At 36.0% G+C, this 26,884-nt stretch overlaps 4 protein-coding genes across 4 annotated transcripts in view; 2 read left to right on the top strand and 2 right to left on the bottom strand.

Moving 5' to 3' along the window:
* The window catches only part of LOC144434862 (luc7-like protein 3), a 38,565-nt gene that overhangs the window by 9,396 nt on the left and 2,285 nt on the right, over positions 1–26,884 (bottom strand). The window lies entirely within an intron of this gene.
* Positions 94–8,685, top strand: LOC144435683 (ankyrin repeat domain-containing protein 40-like). Its single transcript, XM_078124288.1, has 4 exons — positions 94–220; positions 4,263–4,411; positions 5,441–5,626; positions 6,481–8,685. Exons 1-4 carry the CDS (start codon positions 114–116, stop codon positions 6,792–6,794), a joined length of 756 nt encoding a protein of 251 aa, XP_077980414.1. The 5' UTR covers positions 94–113; the 3' UTR covers positions 6,795–8,685.
* Positions 14,234–22,942, bottom strand: LOC144435537 (ribosomal L1 domain-containing protein 1-like). Its single transcript, XM_078124126.1, has 7 exons — positions 22,880–22,942; positions 20,763–20,905; positions 19,735–19,873; positions 18,647–18,795; positions 17,462–17,563; positions 15,592–15,779; positions 14,234–15,138 (listed from the first exon to the last, which is right to left on the bottom strand). Exons 1-7 carry the CDS (start codon positions 22,940–22,942, stop codon positions 14,870–14,872), a joined length of 1,053 nt encoding a protein of 350 aa, XP_077980252.1. The 3' UTR covers positions 14,234–14,869.
* On the top strand, positions 23,192–25,285 carry LOC144435661 (NADH dehydrogenase [ubiquinone] 1 alpha subcomplex subunit 6-like). The gene is made up of 3 exons (XM_078124261.1): positions 23,192–23,345; positions 24,083–24,198; positions 24,880–25,285. Exons 1-3 carry the CDS (start codon positions 23,192–23,194, stop codon positions 25,006–25,008), a joined length of 399 nt encoding a protein of 132 aa, XP_077980387.1. The 3' UTR covers positions 25,009–25,285.

Raw genomic sequence — 26,884 nt, 5'->3', positions numbered from 1 at the left:
TTTTTTGTACGCCAGGCGGTCGTAATATCAGCCTCGTTCTCGAGCAACATTATTATCGATGACCTCACTGTACTACAGGTTATCTGCTGCCGAACTGCTCAACACACTACAGGATGGAAGAAAATTTACGTGAGTTTGCGTGCTTGGGGAACGAAGATGGAGTCAAAAAATTAGTAGAAATGGGTGTTAACATTAACTCCCAACATCAGATGAACGGTTGGTAAGTAGAAATGGCCTCTAAAACGAATTATCAAAAAAAAGTTGCCGCCCTGCAACAATTTACACGTGTAACTTGTAAAGTAAAGTGTGTCCTGAATGGATGCATTCACAAAATGCCGGAAATGTATTATGTATTCTGTATAGATGATAAAAAATAACATTTACACCTTTACACTCGTTAATCATGGACACATATACACATACAAACATAAACGTTTTTATGTGTATATGTGTGTATGTATGTATGTGTGTGTGTGTGTGTGTGTGTGTGTGTGTGTGTGTGTGTGTGTGCGTGCGTGCGTGCGTGCGTGCGCGCGCGTGCGTGTGTGTGTGTAGTTAGATTTATGGGGAGGGGTTGCAATTTTTTAGAGACAGTCTAGCTAACATTGTACTGTGTCAGAAAAGGACGGAACAAATTTAAATAATTGAAGTATTTTAAGTGTTTGCTTGAATTTGTTTGATATGTATTTCACATGGGGTAGATCAATAGGTTTTGTAAATGATTGTACTTTGCCAGTGTTGTGACAAATGACACTTGGAGATCACCACATGCAGCTCTCGCACTATCAACATGTATGTTTGAACATTGATGTATTAGGGGATATCTCCCCTTATACCGCCATGATTTGAACAAAGCTATGATAGTCTGATCTGTCTTATGAGTGCTGATCATTATACATACACTAAATGACAGAGTGCTTACCATTTGTGGACCAAAGCTAATTGGAACTCAATTCCTGGAGAACTAAAGCTGATCACTGACATTGAACTTTTTAAAGGTGAACTTAAAACACATCTAAACAATATTATAAACTGTATTGATGTATTACCACGTGTCTTTTACTAAGTAGTCATTTTTGTAATTATTGTAACCAATTTGTTGTTTTTAGCTTTATTATATTATTTTACCATACTTTTAAATGTATTGTATGTACAGCGCTTTTGAATATTAAAAAAATAAATAGAAAAGGCGCTTTAGAAAATAAATAAACTTTAAACTTTAAACTTTTAACATTGAATGACAGAAGGACATTGTTTGAGAAAACATAGTTATCAGAGCATGGCCTGAGATAGGGGATAGTTTTTGTCAACCCAACACACTGTGATGCTTCGTCTGCTCATGTGTCCATCATGGGGATTAAATTCACACTGACCCGGTGAGCGGCAGTGACACGCAAGTCAGGGCTGTTGTCTACTACGGAGTCCAGGCACTCAAACCTGGACACCACAATTGAATGATACCGTTCAGCAGGCAAGCTGAACTACTAAGATGTAACACTAACCGATATAAAGTCATACAAATGTAGCATGCAAGCTAAGATTCAAGTACAATAAAAATAAGGGGGAAGATGACTTTCTATCTTGGCACACAAACCAAAATACTGGGAACAGGGTACATGCAAACCTGAATGATACCAATAACCGTTATATATATATACTGGTACATATATAATGAAATGTGCATTGATTTTGCATGTAATGAAAAATTTACAAATTTTTAAAATAGTATTCTGTAGATGACTCCTAATACGAGATTGATGCGTTAACACAGAAGTTAAATTAATTCATTAAGAGTGCGGACTGCAGTTGGGTAAAAGCTAAACAATGGGCAATTAGAACCTGATTTGATGTTTGGTACCTCTCTCCTGAGTGCATAATTTGGAGTAAATAAATTACGTGCTGGATGGAAATCGTCTTTTACAATTGACTGAGCTCTTTTCTTTACTTTAGCGTTGTACTACTCATTTAATAAGAAAAGGAAGTTGGCACCCAATGATGCTACTGGCAGTGCTAACGATTCGATTGAGGCATTTCCGGTCATCGGCCGTGGCATTGCCCCACCAAACGATGATTGACACTTTCACTCACCGTTCGATAGAACTTGACCAACAGTCCCTGGGTGACATGGAAATTGGAAGCGTCTCATTCGTCTTAAGAAAAACAGTCTTTGCTGTGCTTTACAATATGATCAGTATTGATTTCCCATTTCAGATCGGCTGAGATGTAAACACTGAGAAACTTAAAAATACTGCACTACATGTATTTCAACCTCTGAGTTGTTGATGACTAGAGGAACAATATCAGATGGATTTCTTCAAAAGTCCACAATAATCATGCATTGAGGGACGATCACACAATACAAGTATTCAATAAAGAAGTTCATTCGCTTGGGGAGGGGGAGGGATTGCTGAACTTCATTTTCACACTTTCATGCCTTCATTGATAACAGTTTGTGGTTAGTTGCTAAGATTCCACCTGTTTTATTGCTATTATTTGCAACAAACAATCATAAAGAAACAAGTACATGTATAATAAAAGACACCCAAATGCTATGTGGAACACATGTACACACATTTTTATTACTGCTTTGTTTGAATCTCATCAAATTATAATCATGGACACAACATACGTACATCAAAATGTTGTAAAGAAACACATATTGTTTAGAGATGTTGATAAATATTACAAAATTTATTGCTAATGTGATATACAGGGCTGGGTTTTCGGTTAGTGTATTAATGTGTTTATATTGTGTACAAAGACTTCACATTGTATCGATCTTAGGGACAATCGCACAATATGTCGCACAATATGTCCCCTCCCCTCCCCTCCCCTCCCCATAAATGAGCATTCACAATTGCAACATCACATGTTTATATATGATGTAAACTATGATGAAAATTGTAGCGGCACACCACTACAATCAATGCAGTGTAAAAAACATGATGGGTAAACATGAAGTTCCAACCTTCTGAACCTGTTTACAGAGATTATGGTAAAGATATCAAAATACTACCATAAGTATAACTCCCATTAAAAGTAAATTTTTATCACCTTATTAACATCTAAGTAGTAAATTATCATTGAAGATATGAAAGTTTTCAAAACTTCCCTTGGTTTAATAGAAGTGTGAAAAAAAGTTCAGCAATCACATTGATGCCAGACCCCCTCCCCCCCTAAACAAAGTTCGCCTGTTGAGCTTGTGTGATATTGTGTCCCTGAGAGGTGTGACTGTTTCAATTTTCACCATGGTTTACATCATATGTAAACATGTCAATGTCACGCTTGTGACGTTCATTTAGGGGAGGGGGAGGGGGAGGGAGTGTTTGCCTAAATAAATGAGTTTCGTTCATTGAACTTGTGTGACATTGTACAGTTGTCCCTTATGTGAGTGTGATGAGTACTTGTACATGGAACATTGCTGGTTAGAGTATTCTCATTTGGTCAGATTTGCTTCAGTGACATCGGCATAATTTGTTGTATTGTTTTTGGTTTGATAAGAGTAAGTAAATGAAGTCTGAGGAGTGGCTACAGTCACTCGGACTCATGTATATAAATATTTCTTAGTACTAATAGTAGGCAAATATTCAGTGTCCTTAGAATTATTTCACATTCAGAGACTGAGAAGGGATAATCTTTGGCATGGTGACTATTTTCATTTTATCTGACTGTACATAGAAAGGAAAGGTTTGGAGAAAATTCTCATACTATATAGAGGGTGCTTTTTTGTGATTTTCTTATAGTTTGAGGTGTACACGTATGCACTTAATAATGTGCATCTTTTGTTACAGGCGGTAGGTAAAATCTACCTCTGTTCCCTTATCATTTTACTGGGGTTCCCTACCAATATTATGGTATAATGTCCGGGAAACTATGCCAGTTTTATCAGATTTACCCCCTTCCTATTACCAGGGTTCCCAGCCAATATTATGGTATAATGTCTGGGAAACTATGCCAGTTTTATCAGATTTACCCCCTTCCTATTACCAGGGTTCCCAGCCAATATTATGGTATAATGTCTGGGAAACTATGCCAGTTTTACCAGATTTACCCCCTTCCTATTACCAGGGTTCGCAGCCAATATTATAGTATAATGTCTGGGAAACTATGCCAGTTTTATCAGATTTACCCCCTTCCTATTACCAGGGTTCCCAGCCCCGGAGCCCATAGCAAAAACACTGAAGAAGTTTGAGTCTTTGTTATGAACTTATGTGATTGAGATACTTAGTCTCTAATAATGTGGTCTGTGGTCTATTTTGTAGGACTGCTCTTCATTGGGCATGTAAGAGGGACCATGTTAACCTAGCCAAATATTTATTGGAACATGGGGCTGATAAAAATGTACAAACTCAAAAAGGAGAAAAAGCTGTACATCTGACAACCAACCAACAAATACAGGAACTTCTGGGAGGTGAGTACCATTGTAGAATATTAGATTTATTAAGTCATCCTGTTCTGTAATGCTAACGTATCAGTATTCACAGTCCTATCATTAGTAAAGAAGTACTGTATTGTAACAGTGTAAGGAATAGGAAAGATATAATTTGGTTTATATAAATACAAAACAAAATATGTATAATGATGATGGGTGATCCAATAAATGATATTTAGACAAAAAACAAATGTTTATTCAGTAAAAGTGAACATAACTTAAATCAACATGAGACAGATGGTTGAAAAAGAAATATTTTGGTCAAATTGAAATTTTACAATTATGTATTATACATGCATAATTCTGTACATTGTATGAACACTGAATGGAGCTACAAGACAAATATAAACAGAGAAATTGATTCAAAATAGCTATTGAAAGGATTTTATCTTTGTCAGTTTTGATTCAGATGACAGTGGCAAACAAACTATTTGTAACAGCTGTCACACAAACATTAAGTTTCACAGGTAAAGCTGAATCTGTGAGAGTTAGTAGAATACAGTGTACCAGATACATGTACTTGGCTTGTGATGATCAATGCTGATATATGCCCTGTCATAGGCAAATAACATTGTCAATTCAGTTAGTTTAGTCTCTTGGCTAACAGAATAGTCTTTGTGGAACACACATACAGAGGAAACAATAGTCAAAACAAACACATGCATTATAAAGTATCAACATACATGTATGAGTGGATACTATCATGAGTTCTAAATTTACTGCCAAGGTGATATAATGAGGGGTTGTCGAGTGAATGAGCTTCCAAATTTCAACACTTGCATAACAACCTGAGGGACGATGTCACTACCAAGTGCATTGTAATTACTAATTCTAACCTTTGCAGACTAGTGATTACTAGTAAAGACAATTCACTATGGTACATGACATCTACGTGTGTTCGTGAGACCCACACTAATAACAAGTAAACAACAAAGTTGTGCTGGTGTGCCAATGGCAGTATTTTTGTTGAAATACTTAAATGACACCAATTTTGTCTATTTTTGTCAGGTAATGCGGGTGGTGATGATAGCCCTGTAAATAGAGAAGACAGTCTCCCAATTATGCCATCTTATTTGAAATATCCACCGTTTCCTTACAACACTGACTCAGCTGGCAACTGGAAACCACAGATGAACCATGTGAATGAAATGTTCAATTCTGCACCACCACATTCAAGTCGCCCTGTAAGCAATGGTAAGAATAACACCAACTATGAAACTTTTGCTATTAAGATAGATTATGCCTTAGAAACAAAATGTTAAACTGCTGCTATTACTTTTGTCAGGAAAACTCAAGCCCATTCTCAGTTAAAATCAAGATAAAAGTCAGTTGTTGAAATAGAGGACAAAATGATATCAAAATAAAGCCTTTTTTAGAATGTAATATGGCAGCCAAATAATGTTACAGTACTAACTCTGTGGCAAATAATAGATTGTTGATTTCCTTGAAAACAAGACATTAAACCACCATATTTCAATTACTATTTCAAAAGTACTGGGAAACAAGCTTTCATTTGGCAAAAGTTTGACAAGATTTGAACAACTTTGGTTTTCAGGGAAATTGGTGCCAGAGGAACATTGTACCCTAAGAGGTTAAATTTTCACAGCTGTGAGGCATATAGTCTTAGTCAGAAGTATTGTATTCAATTTTCATTGACAATAGTCAGCAGTGGGATCATAGACCCTAGAATCCCAGCAAAATGTAATTTCATCAAGCAACAGTGCAATAGGCTGTCAAATACAAATTTGTTTGTTCCAAGAATAATATGAAATATACTGTACATACAATTTATGTAACTTCAAATGTTGCTTGTATTGATTTATAGATTTGAACTGCATTCAAACTTTCAAGTCTTAGATTAGTTTCACTCTTGTCATTGTAGGTTTAAATTACATAAAGACTTACTTAGATTAGTAATACATGTACCATTATTGAAAGCATGTCATGATTACTCTCTAGGTAATAGGATGCTGATATTTACATGTTGGTTGCTGAATAAACTTTGTCAGATAATTTGTTGTGACATTTTCAATTTTTGTTTTCCTCAGAATTGGTTTTGAAAGTACGATTGGCAAATGCATTGGAAACAGATTACATTGAGGTTGAACTAGAGTATTGCCAGCTTACATACAAAAATCTCCTGGAAACGTGTGCCAAAGAATTACGCATCAACGCTGATGCTGTTCTTAAAATTCGCAAGATGCCAAACACAATTGTCCGCAAAGATAAAGATGTCTTACGTTTGCATGACTTCCAGGAACTGGAACTTGTATTAGAGAGGAAAATGGCCAAAGGTCCTGGTACCACATACAATGGTCCAACCTCATCCATGTTGGATACAAAAAGTAGACTAGTGTATTAAGGGCTGAAGGTCACCACAACTACTTTAGTTTGAGAGCTGTGGTGCATTCAATTTGCACAATCATAATTTATCAACCGCAATCGTGATTTCATGTGTGATAAGTACCAATCACAATCATCACAATCATGATTGGTAAGCACAGTAATCATGCCTTCAACCATGATTGACGTGATTATAAGATGGCAGACAACATAATATCATTGGGAGAGACCGTGCATGTGTGACTGACAGCAAGTTAGAAATGATGGAAAACATGATGTAAATAAATTGTGTTCAGTCAGACTGGTGATTTGTTATCATTGTAATCATTTTGATGATGTAAAATCATTTAATTTATAGAAAGTGTGTGAAACTTTTTGAAATGTTTACATGTAAGTAATCATGATTGTGATTGAGCATTTTGTTTACAACCTTGTTTACGGATTCATCAAAAGCATGATTGTGCAAATCAAATGTGCCTCTGTTGTACTAGTGTGGTGCTTTTTCACATGTGTCAAATTAAACTCCACAGGTTCACCACCAATGACTATGTTACAGTGTAGACCTGTAGAAACGTTATTAGTCATCTGTCTGCCATACTTTGTTTACTGCAAATTGTCAACACATGTCAAAACATTTTCACTAAACCTGAATCATCTAGTGCAACTATACTATATGTATCAATGTTCACAGGTTGTATTTTTTGACCATATAGAGTATTGATATTGAAAGAATTTGTATATTAGGTTGTATACTATTAATAATCAAACTATAGCTGATCAGTATTTGTGTTTGTGTACAAGTGAATAGGAGTGTTACATAGCACCAATTTATTTCATGTTATGGTACATTTATTACACCTGTTATGATGGACAGTGGATTTGACAAAAAACATGAAAAAATATGCAAAATATATCAGATTGAAAAAATGTTTTATGCATTTTGTTGACCGTTGAGTCTTTTTTGACAAACACTGAAACATTGTGACTAGCAAGTTTAAGGAGTGTAGGTAGTCTACATGTGGACTTGAAGGACTAACACTTCTACACTATTTCAGCTCTCTTAACTGTAGCGTACCTGTAGACTTGAAGGACTAACACTACTACAGTATTTCAGCTATCCTAACTGTAGCTTACCTGTAGACTTGAAGGACTAACACTACTACACTATTTCAGCTCTCTTAACTGTAGCCTACATGTAGACTTGAAGGACTAACACGGTCTACACTATTGTAGCAATCCTAACTGACATTTTTATTTTATTTTATTTTCACTCATCCTTCAAGGACAAGCAGAAATTCAAAAAATCAAAATGTCAGTTAGGATAGCTGAAATAGCATAGTGTTAGTCCTTCACGACTACAGGCAGGTAGCAATGCAAATATTTAGCTCTCTTAAAACAACCTTTACAAGCTGGCATTCAGTGAACAGGACATCATTGAAAGGAACAAATAATAGAACAGTTTGTTAAAACAGTAACAAATATGTAATCTTATTTTTTTATGTTATAGCTGAAAGCATCAATGAATGAGTTTATCAGTATTGAGTCATATTGATTCAACTGTCATGTCCTTTTCACTTTTAATAATTTAAGAAATCAAATTATATTTTGATAGCAATATTATGAATTATAATATTTTCAGAAAAAATGTATTTCTTTTACATGTATTTTTTTTTATACCTTTTGTCACTTTTCTTTAATATATCATATAGTGTAAAAAATAATCCAATTTGTAATGACGATTCAACTGATTCTACACTTCCTGTGTGTCCCAGCAAAACATGCATGCTGAGACTGTGTAAGAAGACAATGTGCCATGTGTACCATGGTTTATTAGCCCATGGGCATAGAGGGCTTTGAATGGGCATGCTCCATTTGGGTATGAGTGTGTGTGTCTGTGTGTCTGTGTGTGTGTGTGTCTGTCTGTCTGTCTGTCTGTGTGTGTGGGGGGGTGGGGGTGTGTGTGTGAGTGCATGCGTGTATTCATGTAATATGTATGTTTGCATTTCCATCAATCCATGCATGCATGTGGATGCATGTACATGTATGTATGTTTGTGTGTGTGCATGCCTGTATGTGCATAGTCATTTCCTTACCATGCACCAGTTGATCTTACACAGACCTTATACAAAGGTGATATAGTGCATGTAATATATGCATCACTTTGTAATCACCCATACTCACTCAGAGTGAAACTTGTTTGTAAGATACTGGGTTTAATCATCATGCCAATTATTTAACTATATACTGCCAAACTACAGAGACTTATATCCTCAGTATCTGATCAAACAAAACATGTATACAGTATATCTATGAAATAGCCTAATATCAAAATTAACTGATTTCTTCACAATATTTGAAGTAACATTATGATGATCAAAAATTGGAATTATTGTCTTAATCAGTTGTCTTCCATGTGTAATGCATTATTTAAATACTTCCAATTCATGTTTTCTTCCATTATTGAGCATTTTTGCCATAGCCAAATAAAATAGTTAATCTATAATTTATTTCATTTTTTTTTAACTTGGCAATTTTTTTCAATATACCAACAAGTGTGTGGGGGGGGGGGGAATGGGGAGATGTTGTGTTAGAAATAATCTAATTATGACATGTGTACTTGAGATTACTTACACTGGTGCACACTAGTGGTATTTGCACTGCAGTGCAGTACCAAACACATTATAGCTTACCTGTATGCAAATGATGGCATTATTCCTTGCATAGTATCATTTTTATGGAAATTTGTTGTTTTGGATAAACATATGTAATAATAACAGCCCATGCCGCATGTGTGCCAGTGTTGGTACTTGGGTATTTCCAGGAGTGCTTGCAGTGTTTTCTGCTGCATTTTCACTCGCTATGCATGTGAAAGTATGAATGCAGAAAACACTGCAAGCACTCCTTCAAATACCCCTCCCTTCACCAGTATGCCATACATGTACTCGTATGTGATGGGTTTCTGTCATACTATTACTAGTAGGGCTTGTATTGTATGTCACTGTTATAATAAGATTACTTGACTGTACACCAATACTGCATACTTTTTATTATTGAATGCAGCAAAGTACAACACAATTTCATTCAAATAATCTGTAATAGTACATTGTATTGTAGTAGAAGAAGCTATTTATTTTTCTTGAGAATGTTTTACACTGTGTGTTAAGTTAGTTCATGTGTTTTTGAATTTGATATCAAAGGATTTCAGAGTCTGTGAGTGCAAGTGTTTGTGAGTTTGATTACAGAATTTCAGTGTCTGTAAGAGGAAGTGTTTGTGAGTTTAATATTGGATGATTTCAGACGGAGTGGAAAGTGTTTGATTGGGAGTCTGTGAGAGGAAGTGTTTGATTGGGAGAGTCTGTGAGAGGAAGTGTTTGATTGGGAGAGTCTGAGTGGAAAGTGTTTGATTGGGAGAGTCTGTGAGTGGAAAGTGTTTGATTGGGAGATTCTGTGAGTGGAAAGTGTCTGATTGGGAGAGTCTGAGTGGAAAGTGTTTGATTGGGAGAGTCTCTGAGTGGAAAGTGTTTGATTGGGAGATTCTGTGAGTGGAAAGTGTTTGATTGGGAGAGTCTGAGTGGAAAGTGTTTGATTGGGAGAGTCTGTGAGTGGAAAGTGTTTGATTGGGAGAGTCTGTGAGTGGAAAGTGTCTGATTGGGAGAGTCTGTGAGTGGAAAGTGTTTGATTGGGAGAGTCTGTGAGTGGAAAGTGTTTGATTGGGAGAGTCTGTGAGTGGAAAGTGTTTGATTGGGAGAGTCTGAGTGGAAAGTGTTTGATTGGGAGAGTCTGTGAGTGGAAAGTGTCTGATTGGGAGAGTCTGAGTGGAAAGTGTTTGATTGGGAGATTCTGTGAGTGGAAAGTGTCTGATTGGGAGAGTCTGAGTGGAAAGTGTTTGATTGGGAGAGTCTCTGAGTGGAAAGTGTTTGATTGGGAGATTCTGTGAGTGGAAAGTGTTTGATTGGGAGAGTCTGAGTGGAAAGTGTTTGATTGGGAGAGTCTGTGAGTGGAAAGTGTTTGATTGGGAGAGTCTCTGAGTGGAAAGTGTTTGATTGGGAGAGTCTGTGAGTGGAAAGTGTCTGATTGGGAGAGTCTGTGAGTGGAAAGTGTTTGATTGGGAGAGTCTGTGAGTGGAAAGTGTTTGATTGGGAGAGTCTGAGTGGAAAGTGTTTGATTGGGAGATTCTGTGAGAGGAAGTGTTTGATTGGGAGAGTCTGTGAGTGGAAAGTGTTTGATTGGGAGAGTCTGTGAGTGGAAAGTGTCTGATTGGGAGAGTCTGAGTGGAAAGTGTTTGATTGGGAAAGTCTGAGTGGAAAGTGTTTGATTGGGAGAGTCTGTGAGTGGAAGTGTTTGATTGGGAGATTCTGTGAGAGGAAGTGTTTGATTGGGAGAGTCTGTGAGTGGAAGTGTTTGATTGGGAGATTCTGTGAGTGGAAAGTGTTTGATTGGGAGAGTCTGTGAGTGGAAGTGTTTGATTGGGAGAGTCTGTGAGTGGAAGTGTTTGATTGGGAGATTCTGTGAGTGGAAAGTGTTTGATTGGGAGAGTCTGTGAGTGGAAAGTGTTTGATTGGGAGAGTCTGTGAGTGGAAAGTGTTTGATTGGGAGAGTCTGTGAGTGGAAAGTGTTTGATTGGGAGAGTCTGTGAGTGGAAAGTGTTTGATTGGGAGAGTCTGAGAGGAAAGTGTTTGATTGGGAGAGCCTGTGAGTGGAAAGTGTTTGATTGGGAGTCTGTGAGTGGAAAGTGTCTGATTGGGAGAGTCTGTGAGTGGAAAGTGTTTGATTGGGAGAGTCTGAGAGGAAAGTGTTTGATTGGGAGAGCCTGTGAGTGGAAAGTGTTTGATTGGGAAAGTCTGTGAGAGGAATGACTGAAACAGAATTGTTTTATGATCTCTCCAAAGAGACACATTTTGCATGATCACCATTTGTAGTTTACTAGTGTTCATGTAAATAGAACATTTTTAGTTGAATAAAGATCTATTAAAACCAAAAATTGGCTCTTTATATCAATCTGGCTATTGACCAATGACAACACAAGTACTTTCACATGTCTCTCTCATGTCAATGTATGTCTATTGTATAGTATAAGAGATCCAGTGTAACAGATAAGTTACAGAGTTTGAAATGGGAACCATTACCAGATAGATGTCTAAATGTAAGGTTAAAACAACTATTCCAAATCATAAATGAAGATCTATATAAATCATCTAGCACCAGGTAGAAGAAGCCACTTCAAGTACCTGGAGTTGAACACCAAGCATACCGACACAGTTTCTTTCCTAAAACGAGTAGGAACTGGAAAATCATGATCTGAAATCCAGTCAAGTCATAACACTGGTGCTTTCAAGGCTAACTCCCAAACATTATTACTAGGTTTTGTATGAAAGATCCTACCAGATACCAAACTGTAATACAAACATCTTCAAAAACTCATTCTTCCCACGACCATTAATAGACTAGACAAATCTTGAGGATAGCATAGCTAAATCTGGAACTCTTGATGCCTTCAAAACACACATCCAGCTTGACTAAGTGTCTTCTCTCTCTGTTAATCATATATACCAGTTATTTGGTCATTCAACATATCTATATACAGGTACAGATACAGATACAGGTACAGATACAGATACAGGTACAGATGCAGGTGCAGGTACAGATACAGATACAGATACAGGTACAGGTACAGATACAGATACAGGTGCAGGTACAGATGCAGGTACAGATACAGGTACAGGTAAAGGTACAGGTAAAGGTACAGATACAGATGGATTCGTCATTGTTTCTGCTTATGTAATATGTACTTAGTGGTTACATACACAGACCAACAAGTGGATCTTTCAGACTACCTATGTGTGTTTAACTGAATACCAGGTATGAGTTCTACCAATATCATGTGATGGTTAAACATACTTCAATAAAACTTGTCACCCAACAATATGAAAACTTGACTTTAATGTCCCTCTTTATTGAAGTATAAGCAGTCTTCAGTTCAAATTGATATGATCTTAGTAGTTATTAATTTGTGTTTGTAAACTCATGTGATGTCCATTTTCTAAAAGCCGTTTTACAGTATTATCAAAGTTGTTAGTGATGCAGTCAGTTGTCATGGTTTCTTACTTATTTCACTGACATACAGTCAGTATAGAGGCTAATATTCACAATGAAGGAGGATTATTATTTTGGAGGATAATTCACTTATTCTGGTTTTGTTTACATATCAGAAACTCTTAAATTTCTCTCATAACTTGAGGTGGCTCTGTTCATTATTGTAAGTCTTTGTGGGACAACACCCCCTTCTTCACTTTCAAATGATAAAGGGTACTGTGACCCAATTGAGTGTCAAGATCAATAATATGTACATTCTAGAATTCAGTACTAAACCTGTATATCCTGATTTGGTAATGGGGCTTTGAAAGCCAGATACTCTTATCATAGGTAGCTGGTGGGTAAAAGCAAAAAAAAGTGTAGTTCTTGTACTTCCCTGACTTCTCACATACACTATCTATAATACTATAAGTGGGAAATTTGTCTTATTTTCTGATTCAGCTCAACGGATTGGAAATGTTCACAAAATCAGTTCTACATAAAATTTGTGGCATTCATCACTGTCAATGATGTCTATTGAGTGCTATTCATATGAAGTGATTTGACTTTATTTAGCATTTCAAATATGTTACAAATGTAAACATAATTTTTTTCAACTGCTGGAGGTGGTCTGGAAATGTTCTCAGCGATGCAACCATTGCAACATGCTACTTTGTCCAATGAACCTGTATCTGAGGAGTTTCTGACTCAAGTTGAACAATCTACTGGCTGTTGGTTGACTATTCAAGAGTTAAAAGTACTACCAAACTAGAGAGAGTATACAGTTTCAATTAGGTATTGTTTCTTATGTCTCACATGTTACGAATTACACAACCAAAACACAGACATTGATCATGCTGATAGCATGCTCACACACAAAATGTTACATTTGATCTCACTGTGAACACAAGTTTTGTGTTTAAATCTTCCTTGTTTCATCAGACAGTGATTTTGATTTGTGTTCACAGTGAGATGCTATGCTTGTATGCTATCAGTGTCTGTATTTTGTTTTGTGTAATTTGCAGCTAAAAACCTTGAGCAAGACGTAAAAACATTGTGTCACCTAACTGAAACTCTGTAATCTCTCTAGTTTGGTAGAAACGATAGTTATGACAGGGTTCCCAGCCTTAGAAAAAAACACGATATTTCATAGCATTTGCTGTGTGGAGAAAGAATCCAAAGTACAAGGATTCCATATTAGTAACTGAACTAGCAATCTATAGATGATGTGACCCTTCAATGTGTAGGAGACATTTGTACCATGTCTAAATGACATCAATTCATACAACTGGACACATACAGACACATCGGCAAGACAGAACCCATTCCTACAACCATGTCAGTGTATGCTGGGCTCATTGGGACTGAAATTTCACAGAATAAACACAAGTTCTGATCTTGAGTGAGATTTAATGATAAAGATTTCTTCATGTGATATATAAATTATGTAACATTACAAGTTGACAAGGTGTTGTAAACAACTGAACCTTGCTAAAAAGTTATGACCTTAATATCTTGGTGAAACATGAATATTTTGTTATTCTGCTATTTGAAATGATCTTGCTTTGTTAGTTCATCGCTGTCAGATTTGAAGTGTGGATATAAAATATCATATAACGTAATTTCAGTCTCACTTTTCACTGAAGGCATTGGTAAAAATGATACATATGTAACAACATTGTATTCCTCCAATAAATTCAAGATGTTCCTCTGCCAAATTTTGTATGTGAAACTAAAAATGTGGACCCCCTCAAGTCCGAAGCTTGTAGGGGTTCAAATAATCTTCTTACACAATCTAAAAAACGTAGCCATTCAGACAAGTCAAGTCAAATCACAAAGAACATAACACCTTTTACATTATATGTTATAATGTTATTCGCTAGATAAAATGGCCTGATTTTTTTATTCATAAGGGCTGTCATGTGATCTTATTCATGACCTACTATGTATATAATGACATATTCTTTTGACTGTATAAGTAGTGTTTTTCACAATTACATTAAATAATATACACCAATCTCACTATTTCACTTTTCTAACTTTACTTTTAGGTTTCTTTGCTTTGTTATTACTTGATTTTCCTTTTGTTTTCTTTTCAATCATCAATTTCTCTTTTTTAGTTTTTGGTTTAGTTGATTTATCTTTGCTGGTTTTCATCTTCTTTGTAACAGTCTGTTTGTCAGTGGTTTGTTTCCTTTTCATATTTCCTGTTTCTCCATCTCCACTTCCTTCAGGATCTGGCTGAATGGCTTCACTTTCTGTGATAGGCTTCTTATTTTTAGGTGATCGGACTGTAACACAAATATAAACAGACAGAGTAAGATTAGTGTCTCTACAACCACACAGGAAAGCAATGAAAGAGTTGAGATTCATACAAACCTACCTAGTAAGGGACAATTGTACAATATCACACAAGATCAATCAACACGCTTCATTCGTTTAGGCCAAGACCCCCTCCTAAATGAATGTTCACAAGTGCAATATCAGCAAATTTACATATGATGTAAATCAAAATGCAAATTTTAGTGGTCATGCCAGACCCACTCCCCTTAATGAACAAACTCTGTTTATTGAGCTTGACGTATTATGGAAGGATGTATTTGTTTCTATTATGTTGTCATGGAAATCTTCATTCAGACATACTCTCCAGGTATAATACAACAGTGCAATCCAACCTTATACAAAGGTCAGTAAAGATACAAAAATATTTACTGGCAAGAAATTATATATTTGTAAATTCTTACCAGTTATAGGCAGTTTACATTCTAATGTGGCATAGACTGGGATAGCTAAGGAACGCTCTGTTTTGATGTATAAACACTTGATGTTATGCCAACCCATTGGTATATAAGTCATCATTCCTTCTACAGCTGCCATGACATTGTCTGCTACCTGGTTCTCACTCATGTCTGTACTTGCCACAACAAATGTACTACAGAAAGAAATGCAGGTTAAGAATAGTTTTGTGTTGAGATAACAGAAGCTAGATGCACTTGACGACACTGTCCACACATTCAACTGAATCCAGTAGCCAAGACATTGGATAGCTTTACATAAATACAGGTTTAATAATCCTGGACTAGACTTTATTCAATTCTAATTCAAAGATACATACATGTACTTGTCATGTCTAGGTATCATAATCTAATTGTGCCTACTACTAACTACAGTTGGGCTGATACAAGCTATGCCCACAAACCCCAACAGAAGAACATCACTGACGTAAATATGTGTAATATAGCGAACAATACCCAGTAAATCATGTGACTTTTTACGTCAACATTAGCAGTAACATCTTTGTATACTCGTACATGTATTTAAGTTATTACACGAAAAGCATCACTGTTGTGTACACTGCTTTAATAACTTGTTACACACATCTGTATTAAGTGATTGAAGGAATGTACATGACATATCTTTCAGTTTATTGTAAGCTATCAGAGGTAAAACATTCCTTTCAATGTTATCCTGGATGTCATATTTGAATATGTCTTTTACATCCTATGTATTGGCAGACATCAATTGTACAACTCATAAGCTGTTCAACAGTCAGGAGAACCTTGGTACCCAATCAACAAGAATGTACAACAGTGGGCTGACTATACAATAGATACACATTTTGATTCAAGCTAGGGACCTAGGGGAATGCAGAACAGTGGCTTGACTGTACAATAGATACACATTTTGATTCATGCTAGGGAGCTAGGGGAATGCAGAACAGTGGCTTGACTGTACAATAGATACACATTTTTAATCAAGCTAGGGAGCTAGGGGAATGTACAACAGTGGCTGACTATACAATAGATACACATTTTGATTCAAGCTAGGGAGCTAGGGGAATGCAGAACAGTGGACTGACTCTACAATAGATACACATTTTGATTCAAGCTAGGGAGCTAGGGGAATGTACAACAGTGGGCTGACTATACAATAGATACACATTTTGATTCATGCTAGGGAGCTAGGGGAATGCAGAACAGTGGCTTGACTGTACAATAGATACACATTTGTGTACAAGCTAAGGAGTTAAGGGCTAGGGTAGGGGTAGGAAAGTGGTTAGACTCCCTAGCATAAACCAGATGATTGTGTATAATCAGTAAGAATGTAGGACAGTGGACTGACTACTGTGGATGCATACATGTACATGTATTTGTATCAAAGCTAGGGAGTTAGGGTTAGGCTAGGGTTAGGGATATGTGTGTGGGTAGACTCCCTAGCATAAACCAGATGATTGAGTATAATCAATAAGAATGTAGGACAGTGGACTGACTACTGTGGATGCATACCTATACATGTATTTGTATCAAAGCTAGAGAGTTAGGGTTAGGCTAGGGTTAGGGATATGCGTGTGGGTAGACTCCCTAGCATAAACCAGACAGCAAGAATGTAGAACAGTGGACTGACTACTGTGGATACACTTTTGTATTCAAGCTAGGGAGTTGGGGCTTGGTAGGGTTAGGGGCAGCAATATAGTTAGACTCCCTATCTGTATCTTCTGACATGAGTAGATACTATTCTACATGCATCCCTGCTGTTCATACTATCATTAAAGTCAACTAAGACCATTGCAGTTGGCTGTAAATTTGTAGTAGTTTGTTTTGTGTATAACATTACCTGCTAGATCCCCTTCCAATCAATGTAAAATAAGTGGAATTGACAGCCTTATTGATTTCTCCAGCCAAATCTGTCTTGGTTAAATTCACTGCAATAGGATACCTAAACCAAAGATACAACAAACACACACAACACTCAGTGGGTAGTATTGAATTGAATTGGAATTTATGCCCCACAAGAAATAAAAATAAAGAAAACAAATAAATGATAACATCCTAAAGGAAAACGATTTCAAGTTGTGGGTGAGAGACTAGAAAATAGTTTTCAGAAAACTAATCGAGTCTAGCCACTCAATTTCAAAAGCACTGAATTGCATATCGCAAAAAATGTGGTGACTGTGGTTGCTGAAATTAACACTGATTACACAGTCAATAGACAACAAACAACAGTTGTTTACATTAATAAGAAAACAGATAAACACACTACAGTGATACGAAATTTACATGTCAACTGGTTAAAGCATCATGAAAACGCAAATAACTAATAACCTTAATATGTACTTAGAATCCAGTGCTTATATTTTGATTTAAACCTAGCCCTGTCAGGGATATTTCTCCAGCCAAATCTTTTTGATCTAATATACATATTGTAATATAACCAAAGACTTTCACATATTTTGATTAATGACCATGTTGAATAGTCAGTTGAATTAATTAGACACTCATTAGTTTTACTTGCTGCTTATGTGTGAACTTGTGAAGGATCAATACAAACGTTGTGAAACAACAAAGGCGTCAGCTGACTGATTGACAGATGAACAATATTTACCGAACCCTATACAATCTTATAGCGTATCGGGACAACTGATAGCGTATCGGCGAAAATTAAAGGATATCGGGCCCGATACGCTAAAACCCTCTGCGGAGAACACTGCCATCCTTAACCATACTAGACTCTACATGAGTGTAGTGTCTATGATTTAATCAAGAACTCAAATTTACTTGTGGAAACCTTTGATATTACAAAAGAAGTAACCCCCCCCCCCCCCCACACCCTGACAATAAAACTCCCTCTATTTTAATTCTTCTCTAAATTAGGCAATTTAAATTTCAATGCGTATCTATGACAATGTTTAAGGTGATGTAAAATGTTGGTGGAAATCACCTATGATATCTAAAATGTATGCAGTGCATGGGTCCTTATTGTACAACTGCTATGGCTTGAAAGATGCTGGTTATCACTTACTTGTTTTTTCTGTGGAACTCCTTTCCTGTACATGTGTCTAAAAGCCGAAATATTCTTGCATCTGCCAAGAAGATGTCATACATTCTGACCAAATCGCGGCGTATTTGATATGGCCTGTATTCTTTTCTGAGCTTTTGAAGGGACATAACCTGCAATGATTTAACAATATTGAACACTATATCATTTCTCTGTCATTGATTGCATATGTTAATTAATATTGAGCGTTTAGTATTTTTCTTGTGATCATTGTACTCATCACAGTTATTTTTGTGTTACTGCCAGGTTTTCAAGACTGACATACTCGTACTTGAAATGTGAATCTAATACATGTATTGTAAATGAAACATTGTAAGTACTTGAGTCTGTTTGAATCCAAGTCTTTCCTCATTTCATAAAAAATAGTTATACCCACTGTAACAATTCAATGTAAATATCACTGATACAGACAGGTTAGAACAATTACAAAACAAAGATTGATGCAAACAGTTATAAGAGTAAAGATTTAAATTATTGAAATAGTTAGACAAGATTTGAATTATAGGAAGATAGCCATAAATATGAATTATTGGAATACATTCATAAGGCAAGATGTGAATCAGGAAGAGTTAGGCAAGATGTGAATCATGGAGAGTTAGGCAAGATGTGAATCATGGAGAGTTAGGCAAGATGTGAATCATGGAGAGTTAGGCAAGATGTGAATCATGGAGAGTTTGGCAAGATGTGAATCATGGAGAGTTAGGCAAGATGTGAATCATGGAGAGTTAGGCAAGATCTGTACAGCTAATTGATGATATATTTTGCACTGTTTTGTATTGGTTCACCTATTAACCAATAACATTGAAACTTTCTGTTGATCATTAGACATGGACATTCTTCACACATGTCTATCAAATCTTGTACAAGTTCTATACACTATGTGTTAACAGAATATGACTCACTGAGATTTCAACATTTGACTTCATCTTGTTGAGAGAGGGGTTAGAGAAAAATTGGTTTCTCAAAGTCTAATTTGAAAGTCAATTTACTGCTGGCATTTTTCTTTACCAGTATCATGAGAATGACAATAACACAATATCAAACTGACTTACATGTGTTATGTTTTTAACTCCTTTTTCTGCCAGTAAGTTTTCATAAAACCTGCCACTCTGATCTCTGTCCATATTGCGTTCATCTTTCGTTATCAAACATACATCAGTCCTCTTGCTATGAATAGCATGAGGAATAGAACTGTGAAAGAAAGAAAACAGAAAACAAGTCATAAATACTTTCATATCATGTTTGTAGTACACTTATCATAATTATACATGTATATAATGATATCACATTCATCAGATTAGATGTTGGCTAGGAAATGAAAATACCTTATATGTCATTTGAAACCATGAAGATTTAGAATGTTTTAGATCTTGTGAAGTAGAAATACAATATTCTCCAAATTATTTGCTTTTTGCTTTAAAATGATGCAGTTCTACACGGAAATCAAAATTTTCTTCAAGTTTCAAATGTTAGAAACTTGGTCTTCTTTGGCAGCATTTTAAATCAACTGTTCCTAGTCCAAGATATAGTCTACAGGCTTATGTCGACAATTGATTCATTCATGTCACATCTAAAGACATATTTGTTTACAAATATTTAGGACGTATTGTGCTTTTCACAATAATCCATAAGGTTTGACTTTATAGTGTATTTCAATTTTTACAATATCTTATGCCATACATTTTACTCATTACTGTGATAGGTTTCAAACATTTTTAAGGCCTTTCTTTGTTTTATCTTGGCCATTATTGTGTAAGTTTTAAAAAGTTTTAAGGTCTTTGATTGCTTTACCTTGGATTCTGTTTTACCCTACCATGGATATTTATACAGTTCTACTCTACCATAGATATTTATACTAAAGTAATCAACACATTTTTCCATCATGTGACAATGAAAATGTGATTTCAAATGTACTAAAGCCAAAGCAAGCCTAAATATAACAACAGATGTCACAATGTATCCCATAATGCATTTTGGAACCAGAAAATCAACTATTTAGAATATTTCAAAGCATTATCAATTTCAGATTTTATCTTTCTGTTTTTGTTTAATTTTCTGACCAGAATAACTTTGCACTTACATTCTGTGACGTTCATTTTTCTGTACAGGTACTTTCCATAGTGCTAGCTGCAAGAAAACTTTCTGTGAGTCACCAAGAAGGGATTTTCGTTTTGCTTGTTGGAGTTCATGCTGTTTATACAATGCCTGTATTGCCTTTAAGACCTGTAATATATAAAAGATACATTTTTTTTAAAAGTGTAATTAAAGTGGTCATATGGATGAGAATGGGGTATCTGGATTTTTAATTTATAAACTGCACTATGTTTTTCTACTTGAAAAATTAATGTGAAACAACATAGACCAAGTGTAGGTTTGTAACACTGTAAATTACAAAGTACTGAAAAATGTGCAAAAGGTTTGTTATTAAGTCCAGGCACTAATCTGTAAACAAACAGGGAAAACATAACAATCACAAGTAAAAGAGAAGTTATCAAACTATTTATGCACTGTGACATGTCAATATTTAGTAATAGTTAGGAACAAATGCAGAGTGAAACTAATACTAGTAGTTAGGAACAAATGCAGGGTGAAACCAAATTGTTACCATTTTCACCCTTGGCAAAAATAACCAAACAAATTGTATCAGGTTTTTGCACAGGAAATGTGATGCACAGCCTTTCAAAAGAAAAAAAAACCATAGTGGAGTGGGGTGGAGATATGTTAGAGTTCTCAAAGCATATATTTCCAGAGTTATGGTTGTTCCAATGATGTTAAAGTGGCACAAGTTGAGTTTATAAGCTTTTTACTTAAGTGAAAAACAAAGAAACTTTGATTTAACTATGCTAGTATAATGTTAACGTCGATGCATACCTTCTATGACATTATAATTTGTGTTCTGGCTTTGTTAGAACTATTGATTGCATAGTAGGAATTCCTGTACATTTTATTTTGATAAGTAGAATAAATTATGTCACTGGATCGTTTGTAAGCTATACCTAAGTGCCAGGTTTGATGAGATCAGTGAATGCAGTGGTTAAGTATATATCAGTAAGTAGAATACTGACAGTCTGTGAGTACTATTTTAATATGCAGATAAAATTACATTCCAAAAACATCAAACCTCTTCTTGTACCCCTTAAATCAAACGATATTTGTAACTTGGTTTGAAAAATCATGATATGTACATTAGGTTGTATAAAGATATGTTACATTTTCTCCCAGTCCCGGAAACAAGGCTTTGATGAGATGAGTGAAGTTTTCTTGACATCACATTTACTGGTTTAATAGGGTACAATATACAATTTCCAAAGCATTCATATCATGATGATGACTGGTCACCGGCTAACATGCAATATTGAACACATATTGCCTGGCCATGAGGGCTATAGCACCCATTTATTACACCCGAGGGACTGTGAGTTACCAGAATCACATGCTATTTCCCGAGGCCAAAGGCCGAGGGAAATAGCATGTGATTCTGGTAACTCACAGTCACGAGGGGGTAATGAACGGGTGCTATAGCCCGAATATAGGCCAGGCAATATGTGTTTTATAATATACCTCATGCTGTGAACTCGCGGTGGCAGACGACATCGTCAGAAGCTGCCATTTTGACCCGCTGTGAACGCGCGGTGATCACGTGACTATGTAAAAATTGATGGGACTATTTCCCCAAGGGAAGTAGTCATTCTATTTTCCTATCACGTGACTGATTCTAGCGAATCATGGCACAGTATTATCACTAGGTATATTATAATACAAAATATGATGAATACTTCTTTCATTTCAAGAAATTAACACCATTCCCTAAAGAGTGGAGGTGACAGAGGTACTTACAGTTTGTCATGTTGTACTCCAGATAAATATTATATTAAAGAACTCACATTTAAAATTCAGTCACACAAAAGCTATGAGGTACAAGTTGATGGCAGTCACGATCATTGCCAGTACAAGACAGACTTTCAGAATATGATCTAGTGTTAAATGGTGGTTGTCACATAGGCATTGAAAACAGTGGTTCATTTTGGGTCGGGTATCCACAGCTCATGACAATATTGCCATTGCCACTGCAAAGGTCCTATTCAAGCGCAGAGACTTGGGATAAACAGAAGAAATTCAAACTTTTAAAACGCTACGTTTCACCGTCCTTCCATAATGTCTATCGGTAATCTAAATTAAAGTTGATAGACTGCTTACCTTGTGCTTATCTACAAGAAGTGTACTCGCTTCAACAACGTCCACATGGTCGACGGTAGCCATTTTAAAAAGACCACATAACTCTGTGAATTTTCGCTAACTCACTTTTAGGAACAGTTCTACTGTTTTACCGACTCTAGACAACATCCAATAATCTAATAAGTGTCCCTATTCTTTATTCGTCAGTTTTTTTTCGAAAGAAATATTCTGTATGTTCGAACATAACAACTTTTGAGTAATTTGATTATAAATACTATGTTAAAGGATCTTTTTATAGCGCCTCCTACGTCAGCTTTATTTTACGGAACCAAAATGGCGGCTTCTCAGAAAGCAGGGAAAGCAGCCGCTGCGGCTATTTCTGCCGCGAAGCAAACCATTAAACCAGTAATGTCTCGGGATGCAAATGAGGCAAGATCAAGAGTGAGAAATCTTTACAGGGCATGGTACAGAGAGATCCCCCATTCAGGTAAATTCAGTGTACTTTGGTTGCGATGGCCACCCGTACGCGTACCCGAATCCGTGAAGGTCAGCGGCGGGTCGCAGGGCCATTTCATTCCTAATGTTACGGGCATGTTTGTGGCATGCACGTAGAGGATTCGTGCAACTTCAAAGATATGATTTACACTGTAAAAAGGCATTTTGGTTAATTATATATTTTTATGTATAAAATTACGTCGAAAGTCGTGCTTGCGGGGGGGGGGGGGGAAGCAAAATTTAAATGTCCCTTTCCTTATCCATTTCTTTCCGGCTGTTTAGAGACAATGTCAGAATCGAGCCCCGACTTCATCCATCTGCAAGCAGGACTAGATTAATTGTTAGTGAGATCTCACTAATACATCAATGGATTAACTATAAAAAGAATTACATACACATGTTACATGTAATGATGTATACCGTAATGGTGTATATTATGATAGTAAACGCAACATTAAAAGTAACGTAACAACTAACATGGTTAACAGAGTAGGTACTGGGAAAGAAGTTCCATACTACAATATACATTATTATTTACAAATGTTTTACCAGTTGTCTCCTTGAGATTTCTTGTAAAATTGCATATTAAAGTTATTTGTTACAACCTAGAATGATTAGTTACTGAGACAGTGAGTACAAATGTACTTCATGAAATTAGGGATGTGACAACCATCTTGGCTACATTAATACAATATCTTTACTTTGTTTCCCCATTGGATTTTCTTTCAGTCTTTCAGTACCAATTGGACATCTCTGTCAAACAAGGCAGAGAGAAGTTAAAAGAACAGTTCTTGCTAAATGCAAATGTACATGATATCCGTGCTATTGACCTTTTGGTGATCAAGGTAATACAGTACTTTTTTTTTGTGAAGTGTCAAGAATTGTTTATGCATACATGAGTTCTATTCTTCCATTTTAGATTGAGGAACAGACATGTTTCAAACAAATCACTTGTCTGTCTTTAGAGTCTAACTGGATCTGAAAGAATGATCCAAATTTGTTGGAGGTGTTGAGACTGGAGTTTTGATTCAGTATACCCGGTATGTAAATTCAGATGTGAAAGGTTATTTGGATCATTCTGTCAGATCCAGTTAGACACTGAAGAAGGTATATAATTGTAATTTTAAAGAAGTGGGGGTTTTAGGTATAGGCAGTAAAATTGTTTTCAATAAAAACATTGCACAACAATGAATACTTGCTTTATTCAAATTTCCAATGCCTTTATCATTACATTTATCATTACAAATAACCATGGCTGGAAGGAATGTATAGTATGACAACACAATGACATATGAGTGCAAGTGTGGCATACTCAGGGTATTTGCATCATTTGCATATCATTTGCATGCAGGTATGCAATAATGTTTTTGCATTTCTCTGCAATGCAAATACAAATGTACCACTAGTATATGCACACAACTGGTAGTTACATGTAAATGTAGATTTGATGTAAGGCTATCTTATGGTTGATACATGGTTCTGTTCTTTCTTTCCAATACCTTTCATGTTTGTTGACTTTTTTTCAGGGCAAAATGGAACTGGAGGAAACCCATAATGTCTGGAAACAGCGTACACATATGATGAGGTACTTTCATGAAACTGAAGCACCTCCCAAGACGGATTTCTTATCCAAGTTCTATGATGGACAGCAGTAGTCTGAGCTTGAAAGCTGTGTGTATGATATGACTGACTGATACACTTATTGTAGATATTACGATAGTATGTTCTATGCTGATGGCAGTTTGAAATCTTCTGTATGAGCTGAAATAGTTGACACGTATGTGACTTGTAACTGCTTTGTATGATAAATCCACTTAGGATGGTTTGGAATCTATACAACATTCACTTTGTTTTGTTTTTGCATTCATTTTGATTGCATGGAGGAGTGTTTTAATAAGTTGGACTGTAATAATAAAGTAACCAATTGTTTAACGTGAAAATAGTTGAATTTATTGACTATGTATGCAAGGGAACCCTGACTGTAATAGTTGTATACTGCCTTCAAATGTTTGATCTACTTTACTAATTTAAACTGTGGGCTAAAATTTTGCCAAAAGTTTAATAAGGTATGGTACAACCTATAGAACCAAAGTAGAGTGTTTTCTGTTGGAACACAGTTGTTTATAGCATCCAAATCAAGTATACTGTTTCATTTGCTAATTGACCATATTAGATAGGCCACATTCTAGGCTTGTAAATAAACCAATATTGAAACAGTATACTTTTACACTTGATATGAATGCTATAACCAAGTGTAGCACATAGAGAAAGTGCTTTACTTCAGTGTTACCTGTTGCAATGTGAATGCTATACACGAGTGTAGCACATAGAGAAAGTGCTTTACTTCAGTGTTACCTGTTGTAATGTGAATGCTATAACCAAGCGTAGCACATAGAGAAAGTGCTTTACTTCAGTGTGACCTGTTGTAAAACATAAGCTGTTTATACAAGTGGCAGATACGACACAAAGTTGTCCTATTTGAGATAAAGGGTGATTTGTGTCGAGCTAGTCATGTCCGTCAATGGGCAAGGTGTAAAAGTTCCTTTTTTCCTGATATGATACGTAGCTAGTTATTGGGCCCACAAGATAAAAGACACACACCATTGTATGTTATTAAATCGGTCAGCAACAAGCACAGCTTTATTGTGACTTTCGTTGGGTTTAGTACACGATTGTTGTAAGAAAATACTAAGAGAACACAGTTTGAAGAGACAAACAAACAAACACACACACTGTATTGTCACATAATGGCATCTCAAAATGAAACCACTACACTGACTTCAAAAGTTTTCTCCTGATGAAAAGTAAATATCATGAAAGACTAAGATGACCTGTGGGGTGCTATAATATGTAAACTATCCATGTCTGTTTTATATGTGCTTCCTGCATCATTTAGAGATCTACAACACATTCTCCTTGACTTATGTTCAAAATAATTCAAAGCACTGCATATGTTCATATGTATCCCTTCTCTTTTCTTTCTCCTTTGTTAGCAGGTTCAGTGATAGTCTGCAAGATATGACATGTCAAGCCACCCTGTCACAATATCAGTAGTTTACATGCTATCTGTGGCGTCAAATCACCTCTTTACCTAGACTCTCTCAGCCTCGGGAGCATTACTAACAGAAAGCAGCTCAGGACTCAATAACATGATGGGTCGCAATAACACATCAAGGAATTGTTAGTCAATGAGGGCGCACAGTACAAGAATATAAGATAGAATACAAGTATGTGGTAGATATCAGTACATACAAAACAGTCGCTTTCTGCTAGCAACACTCCTAAAGCTGATAGAGAGTTTACTATTCACCCTGTCTAGCTCAGTAAGAAATCATGAACCAACAGCTGTTAATGTAAATGCATGGGTGGCTATGATCAAATTTGAAATTTCATCTCAGCACCTTATTGAGCTAGACTGACGAGAGATCTTGAGATTAGATACCATGGATAGCATCTCAACTACCCTATCAGTCACCACTTCAGTCTGAAAAGAGGACTGATCAGGGTGGAACATTACAATGTATCTAACAT

Source organism: Glandiceps talaboti, chromosome 5 (genome assembly GCF_964340395.1).
Source record: "Glandiceps talaboti chromosome 5, keGlaTala1.1, whole genome shotgun sequence".
NCBI lineage: Eukaryota > Metazoa > Hemichordata > Enteropneusta > Spengelidae > Glandiceps > Glandiceps talaboti.
Note: the sequence above shows the minus strand (reverse complement) of the source record. Positions and strands in the feature narration are given on the sequence as shown.

Coding starts and splice junctions, on each gene's coding strand:
- LOC144435683 (XM_078124288.1), top strand. CDS start 114: ATGGAAGAAAATTTACGTGAGTTTGCGTGCTTGGGGAACGAAGATGGA. Junction 221..4,262: donor CAACATCAGATGAACGGTTG/GTAAGTAGAAAT, acceptor TCTATTTTGTAG/GACTGCTCTTCATTGGGCAT. Junction 5,627..6,480: donor AAGTCGCCCTGTAAGCAATG/GTAAGAATAACA, acceptor TGTTTTCCTCAG/AATTGGTTTTGAAAGTACGA.
- LOC144435537 (XM_078124126.1), bottom strand. CDS start 22,942: ATGGCTACCGTCGACCATGTGGACGTTGTTGAAGCGAGTACACTTCTT. Junction 20,906..22,879: donor TTCTTGTAGATAAGCACAAG/GTAAGCAGTCTA, acceptor TATATATTACAG/GTCTTAAAGGCAATACAGGC. Junction 15,139..15,591: donor ATGTAAACTGCCTATAACTG/GTAAGAATTTAC, acceptor TTTGTGTTACAG/TCCGATCACCTAAAAATAAG.
- LOC144435661 (XM_078124261.1), top strand. CDS start 23,192: ATGGCGGCTTCTCAGAAAGCAGGGAAAGCAGCCGCTGCGGCTATTTCT. Junction 23,346..24,082: donor CAGAGAGATCCCCCATTCAG/GTAAATTCAGTG, acceptor ATTTTCTTTCAG/TCTTTCAGTACCAATTGGAC. Junction 24,199..24,879: donor TTGACCTTTTGGTGATCAAG/GTAATACAGTAC, acceptor ACTTTTTTTCAG/GGCAAAATGGAACTGGAGGA.